The sequence below is a fragment of the Sphaerodactylus townsendi genome, linkage group LG13 (assembly GCF_021028975.2).
Source record: "Sphaerodactylus townsendi isolate TG3544 linkage group LG13, MPM_Stown_v2.3, whole genome shotgun sequence".
NCBI classification, from domain to species: domain Eukaryota; kingdom Metazoa; phylum Chordata; class Lepidosauria; order Squamata; family Sphaerodactylidae; genus Sphaerodactylus; species Sphaerodactylus townsendi.
The window spans coordinates 21,489,909-21,516,205 of NC_059437.1; the positions used below are offsets into that span (position 1 = coordinate 21,489,909).

A 26,297-nucleotide genomic window follows, 5' to 3' on the forward strand; every position below is an offset into this window, starting at 1 on the left:
TTCCGCCCTCAGGCCTGCCTCTCGCGCATCCGGGCTCTCAGCGCCACACGGGGAAGATGGCGGCGGCGACGGTGGCGGCGGCGCTCCCCGACGAGTGGATCAAGAACTGGGAGAAATCGGGCAAAAGCGAGTTGTGAGTGCGGGGATGGGGGAGGATGGCGGGCGGGCGGAAGCGGGGGGAGGAGGGGTCGCCTGTGAGGGAAGGGGTCGTGGGAAGGGAGGCGGAATGGGGGGCTGTGATGGGGTCGGGCCCATCTCCAGTAACGGATCCTTCGCCCCCTCAGGGGACTCTTCTGGGGAGGGGGCCGAAGCCCCCCATCTCTCTCTTCTTCTTCCGTCAAGTGTTGGGCCCCCAAATGACTGTTGTTTTCTCTATTCCACAACACCCCCCCCCCGGATCTTTGTTGATTTTTTTGTCGATCCAGGCTTTTCTTTTTCTGACCTCCCCCCTCCCCAGTAGAATTTCGAACCCGTTTGAATGTATTCTTTCGAATGCGTCCGTTTCTGTGCATTGTATTTCCCTGCTGCCATCCTTCCCCTCTCCCTTTTTTGTAACCTATTCTCATTTTATGACCGACGTTTGTCAAAATCTAAGATTGCTGAAAACTGGGCGGGATGATCCTGTCTCCTTGCCCACCTCCCACACCTTTATTCTCCATATCTGCAGCATGTTTTGACCCAGTTCCTCGACCACTTTTTGCCTTGTCTCTCCCAGCCCTGGGTCCTCAGTGAAGCTGTTCAGTTTTGTTAGTAGGTTTGAGGCTGTCATTCTGTGCCTGAGCGTGATATTGGTGGGAGGTGAAGTAAAGGTGTGGGGGGGGGGGGGATTTCGTTCGAATTTTAAATAAATAAATAAAACATTTCATTAATGCCCAATGTAAAAGAACTGGGGTTTGTCCATGTTTCATGCTTAGTCCATCTAACATAATTGACTTGCAGCACAACAGTCCTGACAGATATAGATAAACAGACTGTCTGATGGAGACAATTTCCATGGAAAAATAGCATTTACTTCCTCTCATAATTCAACCCCATTGATTAAGTGTAGGGTGATCGTACTTAACTGAAAACAGGTTCCACTGAACTCAGTAGAGCTTATTGAGAGCCAGTGTGGTGTAGGGATTGGAGTACCAGATGAGGATCTGGAAGACCCAGGATCTGGAAGACCCCATATTGCAATGTAGTCAGTTTATAAAACTGACTACAGTTCATAGCCTGGTCTTTAGTACTTGGCAAGCCCAGTTGACGTTTGTGCAACTTATTTCTAACTGCTGATTTACTATTGCAGTCTAAAAATGGAGCAGTATTTTCTAAAAAGTCCCATTGAACTCTGTGGGGTTTGTGTCAGAACACTGTATAAACATTTATAGTTGAAAATCAACAAGTAAATCCCTTGGGATGGAGACTTCCAAGCAATCACAGCAGCACTCCTGTAAATGTTCATCATGAGCTGATAACTTTAGAAATGTGAGTGATGACATTTTTTAAAATAGATGAGGTCTTCTTTCTTTAGTGTGGTGTGCATTGTGAATTTCTTTGCACTGTAAGCAGTTCTTGTGTTTAATGGGTTAAATTGATGCCACAGTACTTCAGTGATCTCCCCATTTCTGATTTCTTTGACACGAAAGTTAAGGTATCACTATACTTTCCTTCCCTATTTCCCACAATCCTCTCCCTCCCCCTGCCAACTGCATATTTATAGTTGTTATAGTTGGGTTTGGGGAAAGGATTAGGGTCTGATTTGAATTTGTAGATTGAAGGGAGCCTTAGTCAAACTGTGCAAGAAGCTAGTTCAAAGCTAGCATAAGAATTAAGTGAATGCGGCAGCCTGTAATTGTGTATTGGCCCAAACCCAGCATTGTCTGCACATGGCTCCACAAAGAGCAGCATTATGGGAATCAGTCCCCAGATGCACACTTTGTACTTAATAATATTTGTGACTAATTGTAAACTGACTTCAAACAGTTTTTATGTATATTTTCCTTCTGCCTACATAAACAGCTGCTGCTATTCCCCAGAGAATGTTGATTATCCTCTGCTTGCTGAACATTTCAAAATCTCCGTGTAGATTTTAAATGCACAAGCTTAAATTAGTTGCAAGCCAATGTAACATTAAAAAAAAGTTCAGTCAGGAAAGCCCAAGCCTATTACATTGTCCTACATAAATTGATGGAAACGATTATTAAAGATAAAATTATCCAGGATATAGGAGGATGGGAAGCCCTTCCTCTCCAGTCTGTAAATATCTCACCAAACATGTAAGTAGATGTGGTCTGGTTATGTAGTTGGACTTTTAAAAAGTTTGACAGTCTCTGATCAGAAGCTCAGAGAAAACTTCAGTGGTTAAAAAAGATGATGGCAGTAATAAGTAGTTTTCAAAATGGTAATTAGAAGTGGGGTTCTGTAAGGATTTGTATTGGAATTTGTGTAACCATCTCACTCATAAACGAGTTAAAATTGGGGATGATCAGTATGCAAAGCAAGTTTATTAACATTACCAAATTATTCTGTTTGGCAAAAGCCCACCCATGGTTTGAAGAGCTCTAAAACAGTTTCTCCACAAATCACAGAAATTGACAACACAGTGGCAAATGAGATTTACCTACATATATGGAAAGTATTTCATGCTGGGGTAAAAAAATTGAAGCTTTCTCATTGCACCCAAGGAACCTGTCATATTTAGGGAGGAGAAAGATCTAGGCAGATAGTTAAAATATCATCTGGTTTGCAGCAGGAGCAACCTCCGTTTTGGACCCTGGAAACTTTATTTTTATTTTGCCTTACTATAAATCTCTGGTGTGGCCACACTTGCATTGTAATGTCCATCAACTAAAAACTAAAAAACAGTGCCTCAACTAAAAAATGTTACTGTAAGCTAGAATAGCAGCCAGAACAATTGAGGGCTAGGAATACTTTTCCTGTGAGAAAAGGGATTGAGAGGGCACTTTTTTTGGCTTAGGAAAAAGGAGAAAATAATAGGTGACCAAAAAGTGACTGGAGATTTTTCATCCTTGCAGAATGCCAGGTGAGATTGCTGGATGGTCGTTTCAAATCAGCAAAAGTAGAATACTCCTTCATATGAAGTATGATTAAGATGTAGTTGATGTTAGCAGACCTGGCAGTTATTACTAGGTTAGATAGTTTTTGGGTCAAAAAAAGGATTAGACAGAATCATAGAGGATAAGTATATCAACAGCTGTTAGTCTTGATAGCTAAATGGTCCTTTTGTGTTACCATAACTACTTCAAATCAAGTAAGAATGAGAGAGACTGTTGTTTTTATTTCCTGCTCAGGTCTTCTTAAAAGTATCCTGCTGGCCCCTGTTGCAAACAAGATGTTAAATCAGCAGAGAAGTAGGATTTCTATCAAAATCAGACTCAGTTTTCAAGAAAATTATCCAGTGCTCTAAATAAAGCCTGTTCTGAGTTAGCGTTGATTGTACATTTAATACAATAATAGAAAATGGCAATAGTAAAAATAGTAAGAGATAATAGTAAAATAACATCAAGTTAATTTTATTTCTGTATAGCAAAAAATGCTTGAACTGTGAAATGTATAAGGAAAAAATATATCAGGGTTGATTTAAATTTTGTACTCAAGATGTATATGAAAATGATTTTTATTGTAATAATACTTGTAGAGTTTGAAGACAATATAGCATGTAATTCCCTTACATTGTTTAAGTTTAAGGCATTAAAAACAGCATGCTAGATTTAGTACACCCCAAATTGTTGTGCATGATACATCTTGGAAATGGTTGCCCACTCATCTATTTAAAAAGAATTTAAATCTTGTTAAGAGGTTACTGGGGCTCCTCATTGCTGTTAGTTTCATATGATTGGTGATTACAGTATCTCTTCCACCATGTGAGAGTAGACAAACATTTTTTGGTTTAGTTTGTGACTTTGTAACTTGTTTTTTTTTTGTGTGTGTGTTTGTTTGTGGTTACATCTCTCCACCCCGATTTATAAGCCAGTTAAATATATACTATTAATAACAATAATCACCTAAAATTAATTTTAATAACTTTGAATCTGTCAAGTTTATTCATTGTTGTATTGGCAATGACATTCATTCATTGGGAAAAATGAATCTTTAGCATTGGATAAATATATATATATTTAATCCATATCTCTACAGGTCAGGTTATCTTTGGTCTGCAGGAATTCTTACTCTTTCTCTTTCTAAATTAACTTCCAAGGATTTCTCTATCCTTATACACTTGGTGTTTTGGAGATTGTAATGTGGAATAAGATTTGAATTTGCAGGTAAAGGGTTCAATGGGAATGAATACATAGTTTTGAATTTAGGTTAGTTTATTGTGGCATGTGAATATTTAACCCCTCAACTGTGATGCATAATTCTCAGTGACTGTAAGTTGGAGTCAGGGTACTAAATGTTGTAGATAATGGATTGACCCATGTTCAGGCTCACATTTAATTCTTTAAACTAGAAGAAAATTATATGAGTCTAACATTGAATGTGCTGAACTAAAGTATGTTAAAATACTATCCCTATTGTCAGGAAGATGTTTAAATTTTAAGTCAGATGAACAAAAATATTTTTTCTTAGTGGAGTGATTAAGATGTTTATTTAAATGTTAATATTGAAATTGGTTCCGTTCTGGTTGGTTGTCTATATTCATGTGATTTGGAGTGGTATGGAGCTTGGCCTAGGTTGTCCAGACAATTTTGGCCATATTTATTTTATTAATATTCAGAACAGGTTTGCATTTCAAATTACTGTTAAGGAAGTTGTTTCTAAATGACAAACAGAGAGCCAGCTGGTATAGTGGTCAAGGTGTCAGAACCTGGAAAATCTGTGTTCAGATCTCCACTTGTGCCACTGGAAGCTTGTTGAGTGACCTCAGGACATACACTCAGTCTCGACCCTGGCAAGTATTTGGATGGCAGACCTCCAAGGAACACCAGGGCCACAGCGTGGATGTAGGTAATGTCAAACCGCGTCCAAGCGTCTCTAGCCTTGAAAACCCTATGAGATCTTCATATGTCAGCTGATTGCTCACCCCAACACAATGGTCATTATGGGAGGGGACTTTAACGCAAGAATGGGATTGGATGACCAATTGCTTTATACCAAACATATGTCAGCTGTGACTTGATGGTTTTAAAGAAGTATGGCAAACAGAGTCTTCAAAATGGTGAACAAAGGCAGTTTTGTAATAAATATGAAATAGTGTTTTTCTAGGGTTCTTGCTGGGAGGTAGCAGAAATCAAATTTACCGTTGCTCAGGGAAGATAGAAATCAGTGATTTTTCTGTAAGTGTTTGGAATAAAGATGACCTTTATCGTTATTTATTTTATTTATTTATTTATTTATTAAATTTATAAACCGCCCAATCCCCACGGGGCTCTGGGCGGTAAGGGTTATGATTATGTTAGATGTGGACATTTGATAAAATATATACTTTCCTGCAATGTTTTATTATAGCAGTGTTGGCCTATGGAGGATCAAAACAATGGAAAAGAAACAATCCTTATGTTTCTGTTATTTTTCTAGTCTTATTTTGAAGTCCTTGGGGTTTTCAGTGTTTAGAGAATGTGGAGGCAGCCCATTCAGTGGCTAAAGATCCCGTTGTAAATGTACAACCAAATTGAAAAGTCACACATTGTTTTCAAACCCATAACCTTTTCATTGGCATGATTATGGTATGCAGTGGCCCTCTGATGGAAGAAGAAACATGTTTCTCTTTTAGTTGTGCAGTATTACTTATCTCAAGTAGTTAAAATCCTGTTTCAGTCTCATGACAACCATAAGAATAGAGAACAATAGAATTTGAGGCTTCTTTAATTTACGGCTTAATCGGTAATAATGGTTAGAGTGTCAAACTAGGATCTTGAAAGCCCAAGTTCAGAAGCTTGCTAGATGACCATGTGCTCGTCATTTACTCCAAGCTTAACCAGTTCACAGGGTTTTTAGGTAGATAAAATGGGAAAGATCTCCACTTGTGCCACTGGAAGCTTGTGCCACTGTTCTCCACTTGTGCCACTGTTCTCCACTTGTGCCACTGGAAGCTTGTGCCACTGATCTCCACTTGTGCCACTGTTGTAAGCCCCTTTGGTTCTCCATTGGGGAGGAGACTAGGGTTTAAATGAAGTAAATGGCAAAAAAACAACCTTTTTTTCAAAATATGTTTTGAAACTTTCAAGCTGTGTTTGTGTTCCTCTCTTGATGTATTAGTTACATTTATCCTCCATAGCCTAGCATGTTTTGACCCAATTGCTTTCTGAAGTTATTTTTCAATGGATGGAACAGCTGTTTTGCTTGACTGGACGGCAGCTACTATAAGTAGATTGGTTATGATTGTTATGTAAAATTGTTGTAGATGAATTACCATCAATCAGTTTTAGTATTCCTCTGTAGAATTAATAGCATGTGGCATAGCAATACAAAGGAGTATAAGCAGACACTAGTTTTATTTTTCTCTCAGATAGTGGGGTGGAATAATGTTGAATCTTTTCTAAAACAAAGTCATATCATGCGTACCACAACCCTGAAAGAGGAGCAGTGGCATAATTAATCTAATTCAATTACTACCTTAATGAAGCTCTCTTAAAGACGTTTCCAATTTCCAAAACGTGTAGTTCTCGTATTTAGATCTGCAGTTTAGAGGCAAGCTGCCTCCATCATGGTTTTGTATCAAAGATAATGCTGGGCTTTTGTGCTTAGTTAGACACTGTCTTTTATCATTGTTGTGCATGACTTCTAATGACCAGAACAAGCCTAAAAACACTGCTTAGGTTAGAGGTGTTAGTTTTGCTTTCTTAAGCTTCCATGTAGTAACAAATCACTGAGTAGTGTAATCTTATCAAAGAAGCTGCAGGAAGAAATTAAGGGGTGATTTGTTTCTGCCTCCTCTGGACATTCTTGTGTTCTGCTTGTTGCGAATCTCTCTCTCTCCCTCCCTTGGCCCCTGTTTTCTGTATTAGTATGAATTTTCAATGCAGTAGGGTGTGAAAGTTATCAGAATTACTGGAGAGTTATTTATTCTGTTTTGCAAAATATATACTTTGCTTTTCTGCCTTTCTGTCCTCTTAAGGGCTTCCAAGTGCTGCCACTTTCTGAACATATCAATTATTATTCATGTTTTGTAAATAACCAGGTGGTGAAGAATTTTGGTAACATTCAACAAGTGACTTCAGTGGTTTTCTTAAAATAAGAAATGCTATATTTGTAGAGGAGATTCAGCAGTATACATTTACCTAGTATCTGAAAGTTTAAAATATAAGAAATGGAGCAACATTCAAAATGTATTTGATATTGTATTGTCGTGGAACCAAATTAATGTTGTTTCCAACTTAGTGTTCAGGTTGTGTACATGTACTGATCATTTAAATTGTACAGGATACATAATTAATGTGACTATTTACACAAAAAGTAACGTAATTTGAAGTGTAAACTTCTCAGTTTTGGTCAGTGAAGATGCTAAGTAATGTTTTTTTTTCATTTAATTTCAGTTTGCAGTTATGTCGTTCTCTTGCTGAAAATAAAAGCCATGATAACGTGACTGTGAGAAGTAAGTAGGTTTTGTGTGTGTCAAAGATCTGTTTCAACATCTTTAGAGTAGCATTGATTCCCCACTTGGTAGAGTGCACTTATCAAACTGATTCCAGGTGCCAAGGTCGTTTTGGGGTTAATTTCTTTAACATCAGCTTTCCCATGATGTGTGGATGTGGCCAGTCACATTTGAAATGAAAAGCATTTTGTCATGATAGGAGAGTCTCTTATTCAAAGGTTAGAAAGTAAGCAATCTCACTGTGTATATGAAATCCCTTGTTCTTCTCAAAAGTATCATTGGGTGATCCTTGCCTACTATTTTGTCTGGTAAGAAAACTTTATATCTGAATAGAAAGGGAACACCATTTCTTTAGATAGAATTTGATCAGCTAACTCTTAATTGACAGGATTTTCATCTGGGAAAATGCGGAATGAGATGGACTCTCTTAAATGTGAGTAGAGCAGTTCCAGGTTCAAAAAAACACAGAGTCTATTTAATTTATTTGGTTCCTCCTGTGTTGAAGGGAGAGTGTAAGAGCGGTGTAGTGGTTCCTCCTGTGTTGAAGGGAGAGTGTAAGAGTGGTGTAGTGGTTAAGAGCAGGTGCACGCTAATCTGTGGAACTGGGTTTGATTCCCCACTCTGCCACTTGAGCTGTAGAGGCTTATCTGGTGAACCAGATTAGCTTGTGCACTCTAACACATGCCAGCTGGGTGGCCTTGGGCTCTCTCATCCCCACCCACCTCACAGGGTGTTTGTTGTGGGGGTGGGGGTGGGGAGGAAACAGAGATTGTAAGTCCTTTGAGCCTCCTTACAGGAGAGAAAGGGGGGATATAAATCCAAACTCTTCTTCTTCTAAGTTGGAAACCATCTCCTGATCTCCCCACGGGATGAACCTTGTGGTATATTCCATGAAGGGGACCACAGTGACAGAAGATTGTGACTTCTTCCACAGAGGGATTTTTTTCCGTATTTGAAATGTAGCCCTTTATAAGGCTTTTTTCCTTGCCTGGCTGAACTGTAACTTTAAGGGTTGATTCTGGGTCACGGGGGCCTATGGAGTGATAGAGAGAAAGGAGAAAGGTAGAGAGTTACAGCAACAGCAAACAATATAAGGATAGGGTGTGAGGATACTGCTTCTGTGTCCTTTGCTGCTGTGCATCTCCACGTAGGTGCAATCTGAGAGCGTAGAACTGAATGAAGTAAGTGATTTACAGTGTGAAGAATCATACCTATTAGGAGTCAGGTTTGCATTTTCTGCTTTACGTGGAGATTTCTCAGTGAAAAAAATAAATATTAAAAAACCTCTTGAAAGGATCACATTCTGCATAGCAAGTGTAATTGCGGGGCTTTTAATTTTTTTCTTTATTAAAAGGACTTAACTTACAAAACCAATGCAACTGCTGGGTTTTAAAATCTCATTTCTTATGCAGTTAATGGAGAAGTTTGGGTAAATCTATATGTAAGTATGAACTGAGATGGCAATCTAACAGTAATTGGGGAATATATTTTAATAAAGGTAGAATATTTTCTTGATATAAATGTATTCACTCTTTCATCATGGTTAACAGTGATGTCATTTTAGTGCATTTTTATCATGTTCCCCAGGTATTCAGCAGGCACTGTATGAGCTTGCTTACCATGTTGTGAAGGGAAACCTAAAGCATGATCAAGCATCAAATGTACTCAGCGATGTTATAGTAAGTATATATATTTAGTATTGGTTGAACGCAAAATATTTAACCTCCCTTGGTGAGCCTGTTGAAAGAGGATCTGACCTTTCTCAGTTCTTAGAGACTGCTTTGAATAATAATGAAATTGAACAAGTTGGTGATCACTTCCTGCCATAGTACTTTCTACTGCTGTATGACAGAAGGTTGTAAGTGGGTGGTTTGATTGGTAGCATTGCACTATTCCAGCTTGTTAAACCAGGAGCTGTTTCTGATTCATATATGCACTGAAGTCATGGCATTATTTTAGCTAGAGAAGCTATAGTGGTTCATGATTAAAATTTCATGACGGCACTTTAATGAGCAGGTCATCTTCAGCGGGATGTCATGGTGAGATGTGTTTCTCTCCAAGGCACAGTGTGGAGTGATTGCATGGTAGACAACAGGCTATCTCTCCACATATAGTTTCTTCAAATGACATTTTGTGGTGTATTCATTTATGTTATTCATTTATTTATAGCTGATTTTTTTTTACTGACATTCAAAGCAGATTACAAAATGTAAAGCACAAAGCATCCAATGAACAGTGCAATAGGACTAGGATTACAGTGCAAACAAAAAACTGACTGAGTAGCTTGGTATAGCTGTCATCATAGTCCTATGTCATGTTTCATAATAGTTTGTGGTTACCTCTACTTCTGCAGTATAAATAATGGGCATCCCAATCCAAAGGGCCACCTGGCTGGCCTCAGCGCCGCAACTTTGTTGCTTGCCCGCTCCCACTGAGGCTTTCCCAGTGGCAAAAATGCCTCTCCACTGTCAAGGATTCTCCATCAGAATTAATGGACTTTCACCACCTTTTAAGGTTGTGTATGTCTGAATACTTGGCCACTGGCACAATGGGTCAAATGGCCGGGAGGAAGATGATGATTGTTGGCTCCTTCCGCGGCCTTCCCCCGCTATGCTAATGGTGGCGGCAAGGGCGCTGGGATGCTGGTGCCGCATCCGGTGCCGCATTCCATCACTGGGGAGGGCTGCCGCAGCCACATGCTGGTTGGATCACTCCTCTGCCAGGGTAAGGGCCCCAGGGAGTATGAATCCATGGGCATGGCTTCATGCCACTCCCCAGGGCAGATTCCCTCTCCCATGGGGCTCTTAATCTGGCACTGATTTGGGGCATGATGTAATCGTAATCAGGCACTAATTTGGAGTGTGATGTAACTTGAATACTGGTCATCTCAACTGTTGCTTGGATACTGTTAGCCACACCTGTAGAAAAGCTGTATTGATCAGGCAATTTTTAATCTCTTTAGGAATTTCGGGATGACATGCCCTCCATCCTAGCTGATGTATTCTGCATATTAGGTAGGTGCCTTCTTGCTTTCATTGATGTTGTCACTTTTTGTAGCAGCTGCTCCAGAAAGAAGATACCCTAGGAGAGACTTCATATTTCAAAGAGCTCTTCCTGAAGAGTGTTGCCATAGTAATCCACACTGTTCTTCAAATAGTATCGCTCAGCTTTCTACTTTGATTTCAGCAGATTTTAATTAATTGATTTTAGTAGCCAAATATTTTATTTAAATGAGCATATTGCACAGAAAAGTGGTCCAAATGTTACATTTCTCAGAACAGAACAAAACGATCTGGCGTAAACCAGTCTATGAAAATGTTACAATAATTTCCATTTTTCTCAACCTTGTCACGGTGGCCACACCCTTATTTACATGTAGAAAGCTTGTACTAATTCAGCTGGAGAACACAAGATTATTTTTTTAAATTTTATTCAGAAGAAGTAGAATTGGATGTTCATTGGATTGAGACTGATGTCAGATCAACTTTACTAATGGAACACTCAGACTAACATAAATTACCAAATCTGTCTTGGGTAATCATATGAATAGTATCCTTCATTCCAGAATAGTTCAAATACATGGATGAACTAAATGATTGTCAGGTATAAATGCTTGTTTGACTCATACAACCAGATGATTGGGTCTTTTTGCTTTCATGTCCGATCAGAATTTTCTTGTGATGTCTGAACTGACTTGCTGTCGCTTTGTTCTTTTGTTATAATCCAGGATTCTAAACAGTGGCATTATCAAGACTTGGAATCCTGTTTTACATGGAAAATGCAAAGAATTTTTTACCAACTTCATGGTTTTCTGTGATAGTTGTAATATCTGCTTATTAGGGCCATGTGTTTAAGGAGAGAGAGAAGAGGCTAGTCCCAACTGTACATGTTTATATTTACTAAACTGGGAGATGACTGAAAATTAGGATCTACTATTCTGTAATGCCAAGTTTCTTTCCTGTTTTGTCTCCTTTGGATAGATATTGAAACTAGTTGTTTAGAAGAAAAGAATAAGAGAGATCAGTTTATGCAGCTGGTGTTAGCATGTTTGGTAAGTTCTACTTTCCTTCTTCGTTGAATTTTAAAGACCAGATAATTTCTGTGTTGGTATGTTGAGAATTGTTGCTGCCATGTTGCTGGTTACTTTTTTTGTTTCACAGTCCACATTTAATGTGTTCAAACTAAATTTCATTCCTGTTAAATGGACTAAATTTTCCATTTGTGTTTAACACTACTCCTGTAAAGTAAAATGATACCCCTCTCCCAGACTCTTGGAACTCATGCTCTCTGAGCATGTTAAATTATATAAGCTTCCAGTGGCAACTATAGGACTGAATTTTTCTGTCTACAAAACAATTCCCTGAAGATTTGTAGATCACTGAGAAGCCCTCTTGCTCACATTTAGAGAGAAACTTCTATTCTGATAAGCCTTCTCACATTTAGTTTTGTATGTAGTACATTTAAAAAAGAAGACGTGAGCATGGTGACGATCATGGCCCTTGGCACATGATCTAAAACAGCTCATCCCAGACCCTGTTATGCAACCTTGCAGAGAACTTAGGTGGATTCCGCACGGGCCCCTACAGCGGCGTCCGCTGGTGCGGCCCCGGGGCCATTTGCACACTGTAGTGCAAGCAGCTCCAGAGTGGCCATGGCCCATGGAGGCGCCTCCATTTTCTTTCCGCACACTTTCCCTGTGGAGCTTCTTAGGGACGGGGAAACACGCCCATGCTGCCCTCCAGCCCCCCAGGGAGAGAAGGTACGTGTGGGAAAAATGAAGGCGCCAAAAAGCGGCACCTCAACTCAGTGCTGTTCCCACTGCGCCGGCAGGGAAATGCTGTTTCCCAAAAGCTTCTCTCAATGAGGGAAAAAGCGTTTCCGCCTTGGGGAGAGGGGAAAAGCACAGTGCTGCCTCGTTGTGGAGGTGGCAGCCATGCGAACAGCGCCCCTGAAACTGTGTTTTTACCATTCCAGGGGCACTGTTTTTGGCCCATGCGGACTGTGCCTTAGCAGGCATCTGCACAGTTTCTTTAATTTAAGCTGCTTTCTTTTTGTGGTAAGATAATTAGATGCTGCCATAATTAGTACCTGTATTATTTTTTTTTCTCACTTAGTATTTAGTTTCAGACACTATACTAAAAGAGCGGCTGGACCCAGAAACATTAGAGTCGTTAGGGCTTATCAAGCAGTCTCAACAGTTCAATCAGAAGTCTGTGAAAATCAAGACAAAACTTTTGTAAGTACAAAATAAAATCTAGTCAAGTCTCTTTCTGTGGCAATTTTTAATGTTTTAAATATGGGCCAAATAGTATATTTTCACATTGTTAAATAGTTTTTAGCTGATAGAACGTTAGAAATATTCCAGTGAGCAGGGCATGATGTAACATTTTTAGTTGAACACTTAAAAGAATTAGTCCAATGTATATTCTTAATTTAAATTCAGTATAAAAACTAAACTAGCGTTTGAAGAGAGGGATAAATTTCACAGTTGTGTAAGCATAATGTAAAAAACTCTAGACAACTAATTAATGCAGAGAACACCAGTTTTTAATTGGAGCAAGTGCTAACCTTTTTTAATTCTAAATGTGCACATTGTCTTTGTTCTTTTATCTAACTGTAGTTATAAGCAACAGAAATTCAATTTATTAAGAGAAGAGAATGAAGGTTATGCGAAGCTGATCGCTGAATTGGGACAAGATTTATCTGGAAATATCACTAGTGAATTGATCCTAGAAAATATCAAATCGTTAATAGGTAAGGCATTTTTACTAGGAGTCATGTATCTGAACTCCTCTCCCCCATATAGTTATGAGTTACAGAGACACCTCAAAATGTGCATTTAATTTGTGATGCACATCTTGAAACTTTTTGTATGTTAATTTTATTAGTGAGTCTAATAGCTTAGATTTCTAGGCATCCCATTTCTAACTTCTGATATTTAGTCCAATAAAGACTCTTATTTCTGTTTCACAATACAAAACACAATACAATGTCCATGTCGACACTGCCTCCTGTACAGTGGCTGCGGACCTGGTGTCATCCATGGCGACATTGGCCTCTCCTTGGTGAACTCTGGCCCCACTCATGAGGCCGGTCACACTCTGGATCTGGTCTTTGGTTCAGGGGTTGATATGGCCGTATCCTCTATTGACAGAGTGCCATGGTCCGACCGTTATGCCCTGAAGGTTCGGGTGGACATGCCCCACCGCCCCTGTCTAGGCGACGGACTGATTTATGTCCGCCTGCGGAGACTTATGGATCCAATTGGTTTCCTGAATGCTCTACGGGAATCTGAACCTGCCGGCACACTCGATGAGCAGGTGGCTGACTGGAACTCCCGTCTAGCCGATGCCATCGAGGCTTTTGCTCCCCGGCGACCTCTGCGTCCACGTTCCCGGCTGGCCCCCTGGTATACCGAGGAGCTATGCCAGATGAAACGAGAACTCAGACGTCTAGAGCGAAAGTGGAGGAAAACTCGTGACGGAGTGGCTCGAACATCTTATTGGACGTTTATGAAGGCCTGTGAGTTGGCGATGAAGGAGGCGAAGAGAGTTTTCTTTTCCTCCTCTCTCGCGTCTGCTGGCTCTCGCCCGGCACAACTGTTTCGTGTGATTCGGTCTCTGACCTCACTACCTCAGAGGTCTGCAAATGATCAATTGGCTATAGGCTGTGAGGCATTTATGAGCTTTTTCGCAGATAAAGTCGCGTCACCAGCGCCAGGACCTCCCCGCCACTTTGACTACAATTAGTGAACTGGAGGCTCCTTTGCCGCCTTCAGGCCCTTTGTTTGGCCCGTTTGCCCTGCTCTCTGAGGACGCGGTTGACAGGGCGCTGGCTGCTGTTAGACCTACTACCTGTTCTTCTGATCCGCGGCTCTCCTGGCTTGTTAAAGTCTGCCGAGGAGCTACGACCACCTGTTGAATATCATCAATGGCTCCCTTGAGCAAGGAGTCTTTCCAGGTGGGTTGAAGGAGGCAGTGGTCCGCCCCACTCTTAAAAAGACCACCGTTAGATCCTGGAAATCTGGCCAATTACCGCCCCGTCTCGAATCTTTCGCTTCTGGGGAAGGTAATTGAGAGTGTGGTGCTGGAGCAGCTTCAGGGTTTCCTGGAGGACACATCGCCTTGACCCCTTCCAGTCTGGCTTCCGCGCTGGGCATGGGACGGAGACCGCTCTTGTCGCCGTACAGACATCGCCCAGATGCAGCTGGACCGAGGCGGATCGGTGCTGCTGGTATTGTTAGATCTTACCACAGCGTTTGACGTGGTCGACCACGATCTTTTGGCCCACCGCCTGGCCGCTTTCCGGAGTGCGGCACTGTCCTTCAGTGGATTGTCTCGCTTCTCCGACCGGACTCAGCAAGTGTGGTGCGGAGAGCGGCCCCCCCGACGGTGCCCGCTTCAGTGCGGTGTGCCCCAGGGTGCTCTATCTCCGGGCTTATTATTTAATATCTATATGCGACCCCTTGCTCAGTTGGTACGGAGCTTTGGGCTGATTTGTCACCAGTACGCTGATGACACTCAGCTCATTCCTGTTGATGGAGGAGAGCGCCATCGCCCCGCAGCTCTACAGCACTGTCTGGAGGCGGTCGCTGGTTGGTTGCAACAGAGCAGGTTAAAACTAAACCCATCGAAGACGGAGATCCTCTGGCTGAGACGCGAAGGGGAGGTTGGGGATTTCCAGCCGCCGGTGTGGGAGGGGGCCTCATTGGCACCGGCCCCCTCTGTTCGCAGCCTGGGGGTCCACCTGGATTCGTCTCTTTTAATGGAGACCCAGGTGGCCCATACAACCCGGGCTGCGTTTTTCCATCTCCGTCAGGCCCGACGGCTGGCCCTCTTTCTCTCCCAAGCTGACCTGGCCACTGTGATCCATGCAACGGTCACCTCCAGGTTAGACTATTGTAATTCGCTCTACGCTGGCCTACCCTTGCGCCTGATCCGGAAGCTGAAGCTGATCCAGCATGCAGCAGCGCGCCTACTTACAGGTGGTGCCTATCGTGACCATATCCAGCCTGTATTGCACCAGCTGCACTGGCTCCCAGTGGAATTCCGGATCATCCACAAGGTATGGGTATTAACCTTTAAGGCTATGCGCGGCCTGGGGCCCTCGTACCTTCGGGACTGCCTTACCCCATATGTCCCTGCACGGCCTCTACATTCAGCAGAGGCCAATTTACTGGTGGTCCCCGGCCCCTCAATGATACGGCTGGCTTCCACCCGAGCCAGGGCGTTTATGGCCCTGGCTCCAGCCAGGTGGAACACTCTCTCACCATCTGTCCAGGCCCTGCGGGATCTTGGAGAGTTCCGCAGGGCCTGTAAGACCGAATTGTTTCACCGGGCCTTTGGGGAAGCCGGCCGTTGATGGTGTGCGCCCTTCCTGTTCCTCCCTCTATCATCTTGGGAGCCTATACCATCTATACCGCCCCCTCTCCGGGAGGGCTCTTTTTATCTATTGATAGTTTAATACTGGACGTCATGTGACTTACATGGAACACTGTAATTTTATGTAATTTATGTATTTATTGATTTTAAATGTGACTGCTTGTTGAATTGAATTGTTTATGATGTTTGCTGTCCACCGCCCAGAGCCCTTAGGGGATGGGGCGGTTTACAAATATAATAAATAAATAAATAAATAAAACCTGTACACTTACTGATATTATCATCCCTGATTATTGAGAAACTGTGATTAACTGCTATTTCAGAATTGGAGTATAAGATTCTCAGAAGTTTCTCATGTAGTTGATATGTTTACTTGTTTTCAGCAGAGGTAATGGTCTAATTCCTACCTTTTTATTTCAATAGGATGTTTTAACCTGGATCCTAACAGAGTGTTGGATATTATCTTAGAAGTCTATGAATGCAGGCCAGAATATGATGAATTCTTTGTACCTTTGATAGAATCTTACATGTATATGTGTGAACCTCAAACACTCTGTCATATCCTTGGATTCAAATTCAAATTCTATCAGGTAACAGAGATGTCTAAAATTTAAAACTGCAGAAATCTGCAGTTTAAAAAAACATATAGGGACTTTTCCCGTTACTTAGTATTTCAATATGAAATGATAGTCTTGTTTGCTGTAGGTATAAGGATAAAGTTGACCTTTATCATTACGATGGTGTTAAATTTTGATATTTAATATACACACCCACCCACCCCCACACACACACACTTTTCCACAATATTTTATTACAGCAGCGTAGATCTATGGAGGATCTAAATAATGGAAAGAAAATAATCCTTACATTTCTAATCTTATTTTGAAGCCCTCTTAAGGTTTTCATTATTTAGAGAATTGGGAGGCAACCCGTTCAGTGGCTGAAGATCACACTGGAAATGTACAACAATGCTGAAAGTCCTACATTGCTTCCCAATCCATGATCTTTTCATTGGCATGATTATGGCATTCAGTAGTGGAAGAAGAAACATGTTTCACTTTTAGTTGGTTGTCCAGTATTACTTATCTCAAGTGATGAAATCCTGTTTCAGTCTCATAAAAACAATAAAATTAGAAAACAGTAGATTTTGAAGCTGCTTTAATTTATGATTTCATAGTTAATAATGGTTAGAGTGTCAGACTAGGATCTTGAAGACCCAAGTTTAAATCCTTATTCTTCCATGCATGTTTGCTAGGTGATTGTATTCCAGTCACTTACATCAAGCTTAACCTACCTCAGAGGGTTCTTAGGTGGATACAATGGGAAAGAGCAGAATGGTGTAAGCCACTTTGGTCCTCCATTGGGGAGAAACCTAGATTTCAAACGGAGAAAATGCTAAAATGCTTGTGAAAAAAAATTGAAATCTCAGTTGGACACATGGGGTGGGCATTTATTTATTTATTTATTACATTTATACCCCGCCGTATCTCTCTGACTCAATGAGGCTTACAATAAAACAATCAATAAATATATGGACACCTCCTTTGGCAGGACTTGACAAGGAGCCCTTTAACTTCTGCTCTAGCCAGGCAGTTCTAATATACAGAGACAGCTGTTCAGCTCACAAGCCTGACCAAGGGGTGGAGAAGGACAGTGTAAAAATATCCTCTTCTTTTGCTTTGTTGTTTGCAAAAGTCATTCACCCCAGAAGTTGATTTGGAAGTCTGTGAATAATTTTAGAAAATTAAGAAAAATTGCCCTATAGGAAAATGTTTAAATAAGACATGCTTAATCTTATCAACATTGTGATTTGTTATACCATTGTAGGAGCTTTTTATTTTAGATACTTTTTTGTCTGTCAGATTCAAAGATTTTTGTGTATTATTGAAAATGATCGCATTTACCTGACGTAATTCTGTAATATTGCTGATAGCCTTTCTGAAAATTATCCTTTTCTCTTAGGAGCCAAATGGAGAGACTCCTGTCTCTTTATACAGAGTTGCTGCAGTTCTTTTGCAACATAATCTAATAGATTTGGAAGATCTTTATGTTCATGTAAGTTGTTACAAGCCAATGAATGAAAACATATCTTGAACTTATTATGGCTGATTCCGCATGGGCCAAAAACAGCAGTGTGAAAACGGTGTGAAAATGGTGTAAAAGGGTTTAAAACGGTGTAAAAGGGTTTATACTGTTTTCACACCACTGTTTTTGGCCCATGCGGAATCAGCCTATCTCACTGCTAATTTCTCTCTCTCTTTATATGTGTGTGTGTTCATTCTGGATTTCCTTAAGCTGTCAGTTATGCTAAGTTTACTATTATAATTTTTGTCTGTATTGAAATCAGGCATTCTCATAGCAACTGAATTTAAGAAAATATAATCTGAGAAGGCTTATATATAACATCTAGTCTTAAGTAGTGCTAATTTGCACATAGAAATAAATTGGTTTGCAGTAAAGCACTATTAGACGTACTTGTTCCCAAATGGTCCCTGGAAAGTGGAGGACTATGGAAAAACGACAGGTTGCACCATTTGCTCATGACTAAGTTTTTTTCACCAGCAGAAGTCATGTGCCATCTATGACCTATCTTGGACAGAGGTAACCTTGCCAGAGTCATCCATGCCCATTAATCCAATTACTGTATATGGGGCTGCCTTTGAAGACTGCCAGGAAACTTCATCTGGTTCAGAGTTCTGATTGGTGCATTAGTGATTGGTGCAATAAGTAGGTTGGTGCATTAGCTCTTTGGAATGCATTTCTTTGCTTTTAAAAGAGCTCTGATGTTTTCCATTGTGTTGCTTTGTATCAAAGGCAAATTCTTGATTTGAGACTATTTAAAAAATAAATGAAAGTCTAGAATTTAGAAAACCTAAGTGTTGTAATGGTGACACATCAGTTCCAGTGGTGTGATTTAAGTAACCTGTCAAAATAATAAAAATCAGCAGCATTTACCCTAACCATGAAATGTGCAAAGTCTTCATTACTTATGAGCAAGATTTTAGTTACCAAATTTTACAAATTGCTAAGCTGTTTGCTGGTTCCTGAATGGGGCAAGAATCTTTGTTGAGTGTAACAATTTCATTTATAAAGAAAGGGATGAAAGACTTTAAAACCTGCCTCTGTGATTCCGTGAAGAAATAATAATGTAATTATTATTACATTATTATTATGGATGTAAGTTGATTCATCGGTGAATAAGAAAAGTCTTTGCTGCACTTTAGCAAACTTAATTTTTTTGTTAGTTGTGTGCATGAGAAAAAATACATTCAAATAATTTCCTTTTTAAATATAATAAGAAAGTGGTCACCCCCATGCCAAAAGTGGTCAAGGAAAGGGCCTTTACATATGGAATTTCCCCAGTTTTGAAGAAAAATATTGCTTGGTAAATTCTCCAAAAGGAAAGAAAGAAAAGCCCTAAATGGCATGATGAGGGCAGAATATGCTCCAATATCACTGATTGTTGAGAATAATTGAGAGTCAATTAAAGGGGAAAAATCAGAGGGGAATCAGCCCGCTCAAAGCCCTGAGAACTTACAGCGCAACCTTTAGGACAATTTGTTGGGAGTAAACCCAATTTAATAGGATTTTGAGCTACGTGCTTAGGGTGATACTGTTGAGGATCTGTCAGAGAGCAAGATATAGGGGCATGTATGGCAGGTGGCATTTTTCAAACTATTCCCTTTTTCCTACAATGGTTTGTGGCTTCCCAACAAAAGCTGGAAAGCATCTTGTGTATGTGCAGATGAGGCAGGGAGAAAGGTTTGCATACTAAAAGTGTTCCTAAATATCCAGAAAAATAATAGTTTGTATTTTTTTTTCATGCTCTTGCAACAGCTCAAGCGTACTTTTGAATTCTGAAAGCATTCAAGAAGTCATTTAAAGGGGGCAGGGGAGTTGGGACATTGGTCTGCTCAGCTCCCTAATAGTCTGATGTTTTAGACATGATTTTTTTCCTAACATATTTCTCCATATGATTGCTTATGGGCTTCCATGAAATGTCGGATATTAACGTTGGTTAACAAGCAACTATTTTAAAAGAAGAGCTTTCATAAGTCAGTCAATCTCCCAACTGTCTTTATAGCTTCTTCCAAGTGACAATACTATCCTTGAAGAACACAAACGAGAAATTGGAGAAGCAAAGCAAATTGTGAGGAAACTTACAATGGTTATACTATCTTCTGAAAAGACTGAGGAGAAGGAAAAAGAAAAAGAGAAGGAAGAAGAGAAGACAGAAAAGGTACATATAGAATCTAGATAGGACTTTGTCTAGAATCATAACTCAGGTCTGAGATGCTAATGTTGAGCAGTCTGAGAAAATCCCAACATTTCAAGTATCTTTACAATTCTAAGATTCAGTAGAAATTGCATTTGGATAAAGAGGATGGAGAGTTTCAGTTGGGAAAAGAGGAATATACTGCAGATTTCTGTCTGTATCAGACTGTACCAGACTTTTTCAAGGAAGTCAGCAAGTTAAATACTATCTAATTTATGCTGATTCAAGAGAGAGAGCTGTCTGTTTGACCCCAAAAAGCCTGTAGTAGGCATCATTGTACTTGAATGGAAAGCCATGTGAGATAATGCATCCTTATATATTCTGACTTACTCAATTCAGACAAATAACTGTTCTGTTCTGGAAGAGTAGATAACTTCTAACATATGCTTTGAAAGCTTCCCATGCAATGCCAGTCCGCATCTTGAATGTATCAAAGAACAGGATAATCTGTTTTGAAGTTTTTTTAGCAATTTACTTTTCTTTCTTCTCAGGAGGTTTTTAATCTCCAGGTAAGTTTACCAAAAAGCTTGGTTGGAGATAACTGGATACAAACTGGAGAACAGGCAACATAAATTGCTGCAGTTGTCTCAATATTTATCAATTATATCAGCAAAAGAGGGTTCAAATTTAATCTGTTAAAGAATTCAATCTCAGGGGGATGGGAAAAGCAAGTTGAGTCCCGTTGATAAAGAAAAAGTTGTCAACAGACATCCATTAATTTTTCTCATTTCAATTGCTTCTGGAATTTTTTTTTATTATGTACAGAACCACTGACCACTCTCCTTTGGAAATAGGTTCCCCTACAGGAGGTCACCTCAAGAGTGATCTACCTGGAGCTGGTGAACTCTTAATTTTCTCACTCCAGTGACAACTTAGAGTTGCAAATCAACCAAGTGGGTCTCCTCCAGAGAACTATTCCAGCTTTCTTACAGCTGGTGCTTCAAAGCTGTTTTCCTTCCTATGCTAATAAAATACAGTTATGTAACTAATATTTTTAATAGGATGAAAGCTGTAATATTTTTGCAATGTGCTTTCTCCTTTGTGGATACAAAGACAAGACATGATAAAATATATGGGGGAAAATTCCTATGCTAAAAACGTTTTTCCCTGATTACTTCATCTTTGCAGCCACCTGATAACCAGAAACTGGGTTTATTAGAAGCAATGTTAAAAATCGGTGATTGGCAGCACGCCCAGAGCATTATGGATCAAATGCCTCCATTTTATGCAACGTCACACAAGCCTATCGCTGTCGCCCTTTGTCGGCTTCTTCATGTGATGATTGAACCTCTCTATAGGAGGTAAAGTGAACTGTGGCCGCATTTAGAGAGTATGTAGAGAATAGTTACATGCAAAGTGCCTATCTGACTTCACTTGAGCCTTCCCTAGTCTGGCTTAGGTGCTGAACATTCCAGCTGTGCAGAAGATTTTTTTAAAAAAACCTGATCAAAAGTCAGGTTGCAGAAAATGGGACTGTATATTGTTCAACATTGCCAGTACTTGAAATGAAAAGGTGTCTGCTGGGGCCTGGGTGTTAGGGTCTGGAGGCAGAGCCCAGTGCCGAGGCTGGCCATCTAAGAGGTGTAATTTAGGAATAGTAATAATGCTAAGAAGGTAAACAGCCTTTGGCCATGGCTTCCTAGCAAAGTGTTGCAAAAACAAAACCTGAAGCCACTTTTTGGCTGCCTTAATGCAGTATAGGAAAGGATTAATTGGCAGAGGTGCGTTAAAAGAAAACAGCTTACATATGTGCTTTTTCCACTGGCTTGAAATTTGGTTTGACCTGTTTGAAAACAAGGATTTTGAAACTGCATTTTGTGCATCCCACATTGCCTGTAGGGGGCTACATTTATACTCTTTGTTTTATATTCCAGTTCCTTTAAATGGCTTAGCAACTATAACAGCTGCAGTGTTCCTGTTTTGGTTGATTGTGAATTGCGTGAAAGAGGTTTTGAGATGTACAAAGATGTATGCAGGACACAGAGCCTATAGAATAAAGTAGTTTGAGACTGCTAAATTTTTGACATTCAGTGTCCAAATTTAAGTATGTAAACTTTCCCCTTTTCTCTCTCCCAGAGTTGGAGTACCCAAAGGTGCTAAAGGCATACCAATCCCCCCTTTGCAAAACAAGAGAGCGCCGAAACAAGTAGAAAGCTTTGAAGATTTAAGGAAGGAAGTGTTCAACATGCTTTGTTACCTCGGGCCTCATCTCTCTCATGATCCCATTTTATTTGCAAAGGTGGTTCGTCTTGGCAAATCTTTTATGAAAGAGGTACGTAAGCTACACCACTGAGCAAAAAAAATTGCAGTGGCTTTTGTATCCTACGGAAAGATGTGGGGTGGCGGGGTCTTCAGCATTTCATTTATATGCTGAAGGGGGGCATAGCAGTAAAACCTGTTGAAAGGCATCATTTTTTTTATGCAAGAGGGTGAACATTAAAAAGCTTTTCTTCATGGCTTTTATTTAGAGCTAAGTAGATAAGGGGATAATTTTTAAAGAAGGAAAAAGTGATGACTGGTATTGTCGAAGGTTTTCACGGCCGGATTCAACTGGTTGTGGTGAGTTTTCTGGGCTGTGTGGCCATGGTCTGCTGGATCTTGTTCCTAACGCTTTGCCTACATTTATGGTTGGCATCTTCAGAGGTGTCTCACAGAGGGAAGTCTGTGTCTAACAGACTTACCTCTGTGATACACCTCTGAAGATGCCAGCCACAGATGCAGGTGAAACGTTAGGAACAAGATCCACCAGACCATGGCCACACAGCCCGGAAAACGCACCACAACCAGTGATGACTGGTGTTTTAAACTTTTTTGTGCTGTTAAAACCTTGTGAGGCAGAAGGGTAGTGGTGTTAACTATTAATCAAACTGAAGATGCTGAGAGAGATTTCTCTTGAGCTAGGAAAATCTTGTTGACTTGTCTAGTCTGTGGCCTGATAAATGGCAAGGTAATTAACTGGCATGGTTGAAAGATGACTCTTCGGTGATTCACATTCGTGACATCATTGGTCTCATTTGCCTGGCAGCCACCTGTTGTGGAACTCTGTCTTACATGAAAGGGCTAATAAAACCAGTGAGAAAGTAAGCGTTTTCCTCTCTTAGCATTTTTTGACTTGAACTCCCTGCTCAGACTTTATTTCTGAAATATGCAGCCATTGTAATCAATGAAGAGCATTGTTCAGTAGGAACTAGAATACAGAGCTACTTCCACAGAGACGCAGCGGGTTAGAGTATCGGACTAGGGCAAGATGTTATGGACTACAATTCCCATCAGCCCCTGCCAGCATGGCCAAGTCACTTCCAATTGGCCATGCTGGCAGGGGCTGATGGGAATTGTAGTCCATAACATCTGGAGTGCCAAAGGTTCGCCACCACGGGACTAGGGTCTGGGAGACCCAGGTTCAAGTCCCCTGTCTGCCATTGAAGCTCCCTGGGTGACTTTGATCCAAGTCACTCAATCTTAGGCTCGTTCCGCACATGCAGAATAATGCACTTTCAAACTGCTTTCAGTGCTCTTTGAAGCTGTGCGGAATGGCAAAATCCACTTGCAAACAGTTGTGAAAGTGGTTTGAAAACGCATTATTTTGCATGTGCGGAAGGGGCCTTTGTCTTTCTTTCCTCAGAGTGTTGTGTGGAGATAAAAATGGAGAATGTTGTTAACTGCATGGGGTTTCCATTGGGGCTGTAAATGAAGTGAATTTAGCCAGGTATATCCTGACCTTTATGTTGTAATACTCTCAGTTCATGCACGCATCTCCACATGGTGAAAGTTTGCCTGGTGAATTGTAACTTGCATATGAAATTTCACTGGAGGGTAGCATTTTAATGTCTTCTGGTCAATATTTAAAGTATTTTCTGCATCCATATTTAAAATAACAAGGGAGATGCTTTGCTGTGTGAGGCAAGAAATACTTCAGTAAGTATCTGAGTATCCAGTTTCAAAAATGCTGTCAGCAACCTAGTGGCCAGCTATGTTTTTGTGCTACAAGTGTCAGTCTTTCCTTGGAATGGCTCCATAAAGAGTAGATAGCTTCAAATGTTATGGCAGGAGTATTGCTGTGTGACAAGTACCAATTGAAAAGTTTGGCGTGCAGGAAATGCCAAGACCCCAGTTGTCTATTGCAGCCATGATTTCTTACTTCTTCCATTCTGCCTTTGTTTTCCAATCTCTAGCATTTGTCTTTTAAATTGCTAGCAGGTTGTTTGGAAGGCAGGTGGCTAAAGAGGAAAAGCAGCTAACGCACATATCCAGGGTCTTAAAATGCTAATTCAGACAATGAGTAATATGGGTGCATAAACAAGAGGTAGTGATGGCAGCTATAATGGGTGTCTTCATAGCGAGGTGTTTCCTCAGGAATAGAATTTCAATTGTGTTGTGGTTGCCCATACAGGTGCTATTCAATAAATAAGGTTGTGTTGCTTTGTAAGAAAAAATTATAGCCCTTTTCATGCAGCAAAACATTCCATGTAATTTCACCATTAAATAGCTGACAGCCACAGTAGTTTTCCTGTTAGGAGCGATGAAATTAGTCTTCTGACAATTACAAGTTGTTAACAGATGTTTAAGTACTTGGGTAAGCACTTGTAAATCTGAGTTGGAATTTGGCAGTTCCTTGACAAACGTCTCTGTAAATTTCACCTTTGTGATGTGGTATATTTTGCAGAACAGCATCTAACATAGTGCTACAGAGACCTGATGGTAGTAAATTGGAGCACTTGTTTCTAGATCTGTTTTTTGGCCTTTGAAGGGATCCTCAGTTTGGGCAAAGAATCCATGTTGCTGGTTTTTGACTGGTGCCTGCAGGCGTGTGGCAGGAGAGCCCATGTTCTGCCCTCTCTTTATACTGAGCTCACTAGTGAGGAGATAGCTGCTGCTGCTCTTCTGTCAGTGCTTCACTTTCTCTAAAGCAGCAGAGGGACCAAGAAAACCAGTTTTTATGCCGGGGTATTTTGCTTCCTTGTTTGCTTGAGTTGCTTCTCTCTGTCGTATCCTTAGTCCAAAACAATTTTTAGCAGTGTCTTTGTTTTTTTTTTCTTTAGTACCAATCTGATGGAAGCAAGCAAGACGATAAGGAGAAAATGGTGAGCTACTTCAAACTTATTCCTGGAATTGTACATAATATCTGTATACTCTTGGAAAACAGAATAATGCTAGGAAAGGTTGAAGGCAGCAGGAAAAGAGAAGCCCCAAAATGAAATTGATTGACTCCATAAAAGAAGCCATGGCCTTCAGTTTGCAAGTCCTGAGCAAGGCTGTTAACAACTGGACATTTGGGAGGATTCATAGGGTCACCATGAGTCTGGAGCTACTTGATATCACTTAATACACATTTATTCTTTTCCTGCATAGACAGCTATTGCATTTGTTGAAAGTACTCTCCAAAATTCAATCGATATCTTGCATAAGCACCATGAAAGTTGGAACCCACTGAACTGGTCCTGTGATGCTCTACTCTGTCTTGAGAGCCAAGAAGCATATCCCCTGAACCAATGGAAACAAATTGTACGATCTTTGTGGCTTCCAAAGTAGAAGTCTGATCCCAGGCATTTGTCTGTGCGCATTCATATGTGTGCACATACCTCTGTAACCCTGGTTATTTAATTGGAACATTGGTTCTAGAAGGGGCACACTGCTCACAAATCACATTTACCAGCTTAGCTACATTGTTTTGTTTTATTAGGAATGGTTGTGGTTAGATTGTAATATTGTTGTAATCTGCTCACTGGCTGACAACTTTTTTATCATATTTGTAATCTGCTTCAAGTCCCTGTGAGAAAGGCGAATAAATGAAATAGTAATGACCCTGAGGATTTTTTGGGTTTCCCCGTAGCCTTCCCTGGCATTAGCTTGCGGTGGGGATCATGTAAGTGGTCTGGTGTTACTGCAGTCCCACCTCTGACTGAGTACAAAGAGCAGTGCTTTGGTGGGTTAGGTGCACACAAATGGCAAGGTAATTAACTGGAATGGTGTCGTGTATTGGGTGACATGTTTGTATGAGTTTAACCCACCAAAATCTTTGAGGGGGCTTATTGGGCCCACAAGCCAGCTGAGGCAGCCCCCCACTCCTGATCTGGCCTGGTGAGCCCATGTGCTAGGCCAGAGC

The 26,297-nt window shown here is 40.7% G+C and overlaps 1 protein-coding gene across 2 annotated transcripts in view; it reads left to right on the plus strand.

Moving 5' to 3' along the window:
- Position 1: 1 nt before the first annotated feature.
- The window catches only part of THOC2 (THO complex 2), a 54,721-nt gene continuing 28,425 nt past the window's right edge, over positions 2-26,297 (plus strand). The window contains exons 1-14 of one of the 2 annotated variants that reach the window (XM_048514797.1): positions 2-133; positions 7,479-7,537; positions 7,926-7,970; positions 9,125-9,216; positions 10,500-10,551; positions 11,518-11,588; positions 12,652-12,773; positions 13,158-13,291; positions 16,342-16,508; positions 17,881-17,973; positions 20,003-20,158; positions 21,323-21,495; positions 22,271-22,466; positions 25,234-25,275. In XM_048514797.1, the coding sequence (XP_048370754.1) occupies positions 57-133; positions 7,479-7,537; positions 7,926-7,970; positions 9,125-9,216; positions 10,500-10,551; positions 11,518-11,588; positions 12,652-12,773; positions 13,158-13,291; positions 16,342-16,508; positions 17,881-17,973; positions 20,003-20,158; positions 21,323-21,495; positions 22,271-22,466; positions 25,234-25,275 (1,479 nt within the window). In that variant the 5' untranslated portion in view covers positions 2-56. The remainder of the gene's footprint in view (positions 134-7,478; positions 7,538-7,925; positions 7,971-9,124; positions 9,217-10,499; positions 10,552-11,517; positions 11,589-12,651; positions 12,774-13,157; positions 13,292-16,341; positions 16,509-17,880; positions 17,974-20,002; positions 20,159-21,322; positions 21,496-22,270; positions 22,467-25,233; positions 25,276-26,297) is intronic. The other variant, XM_048514798.1, reaches the window with a different exon arrangement.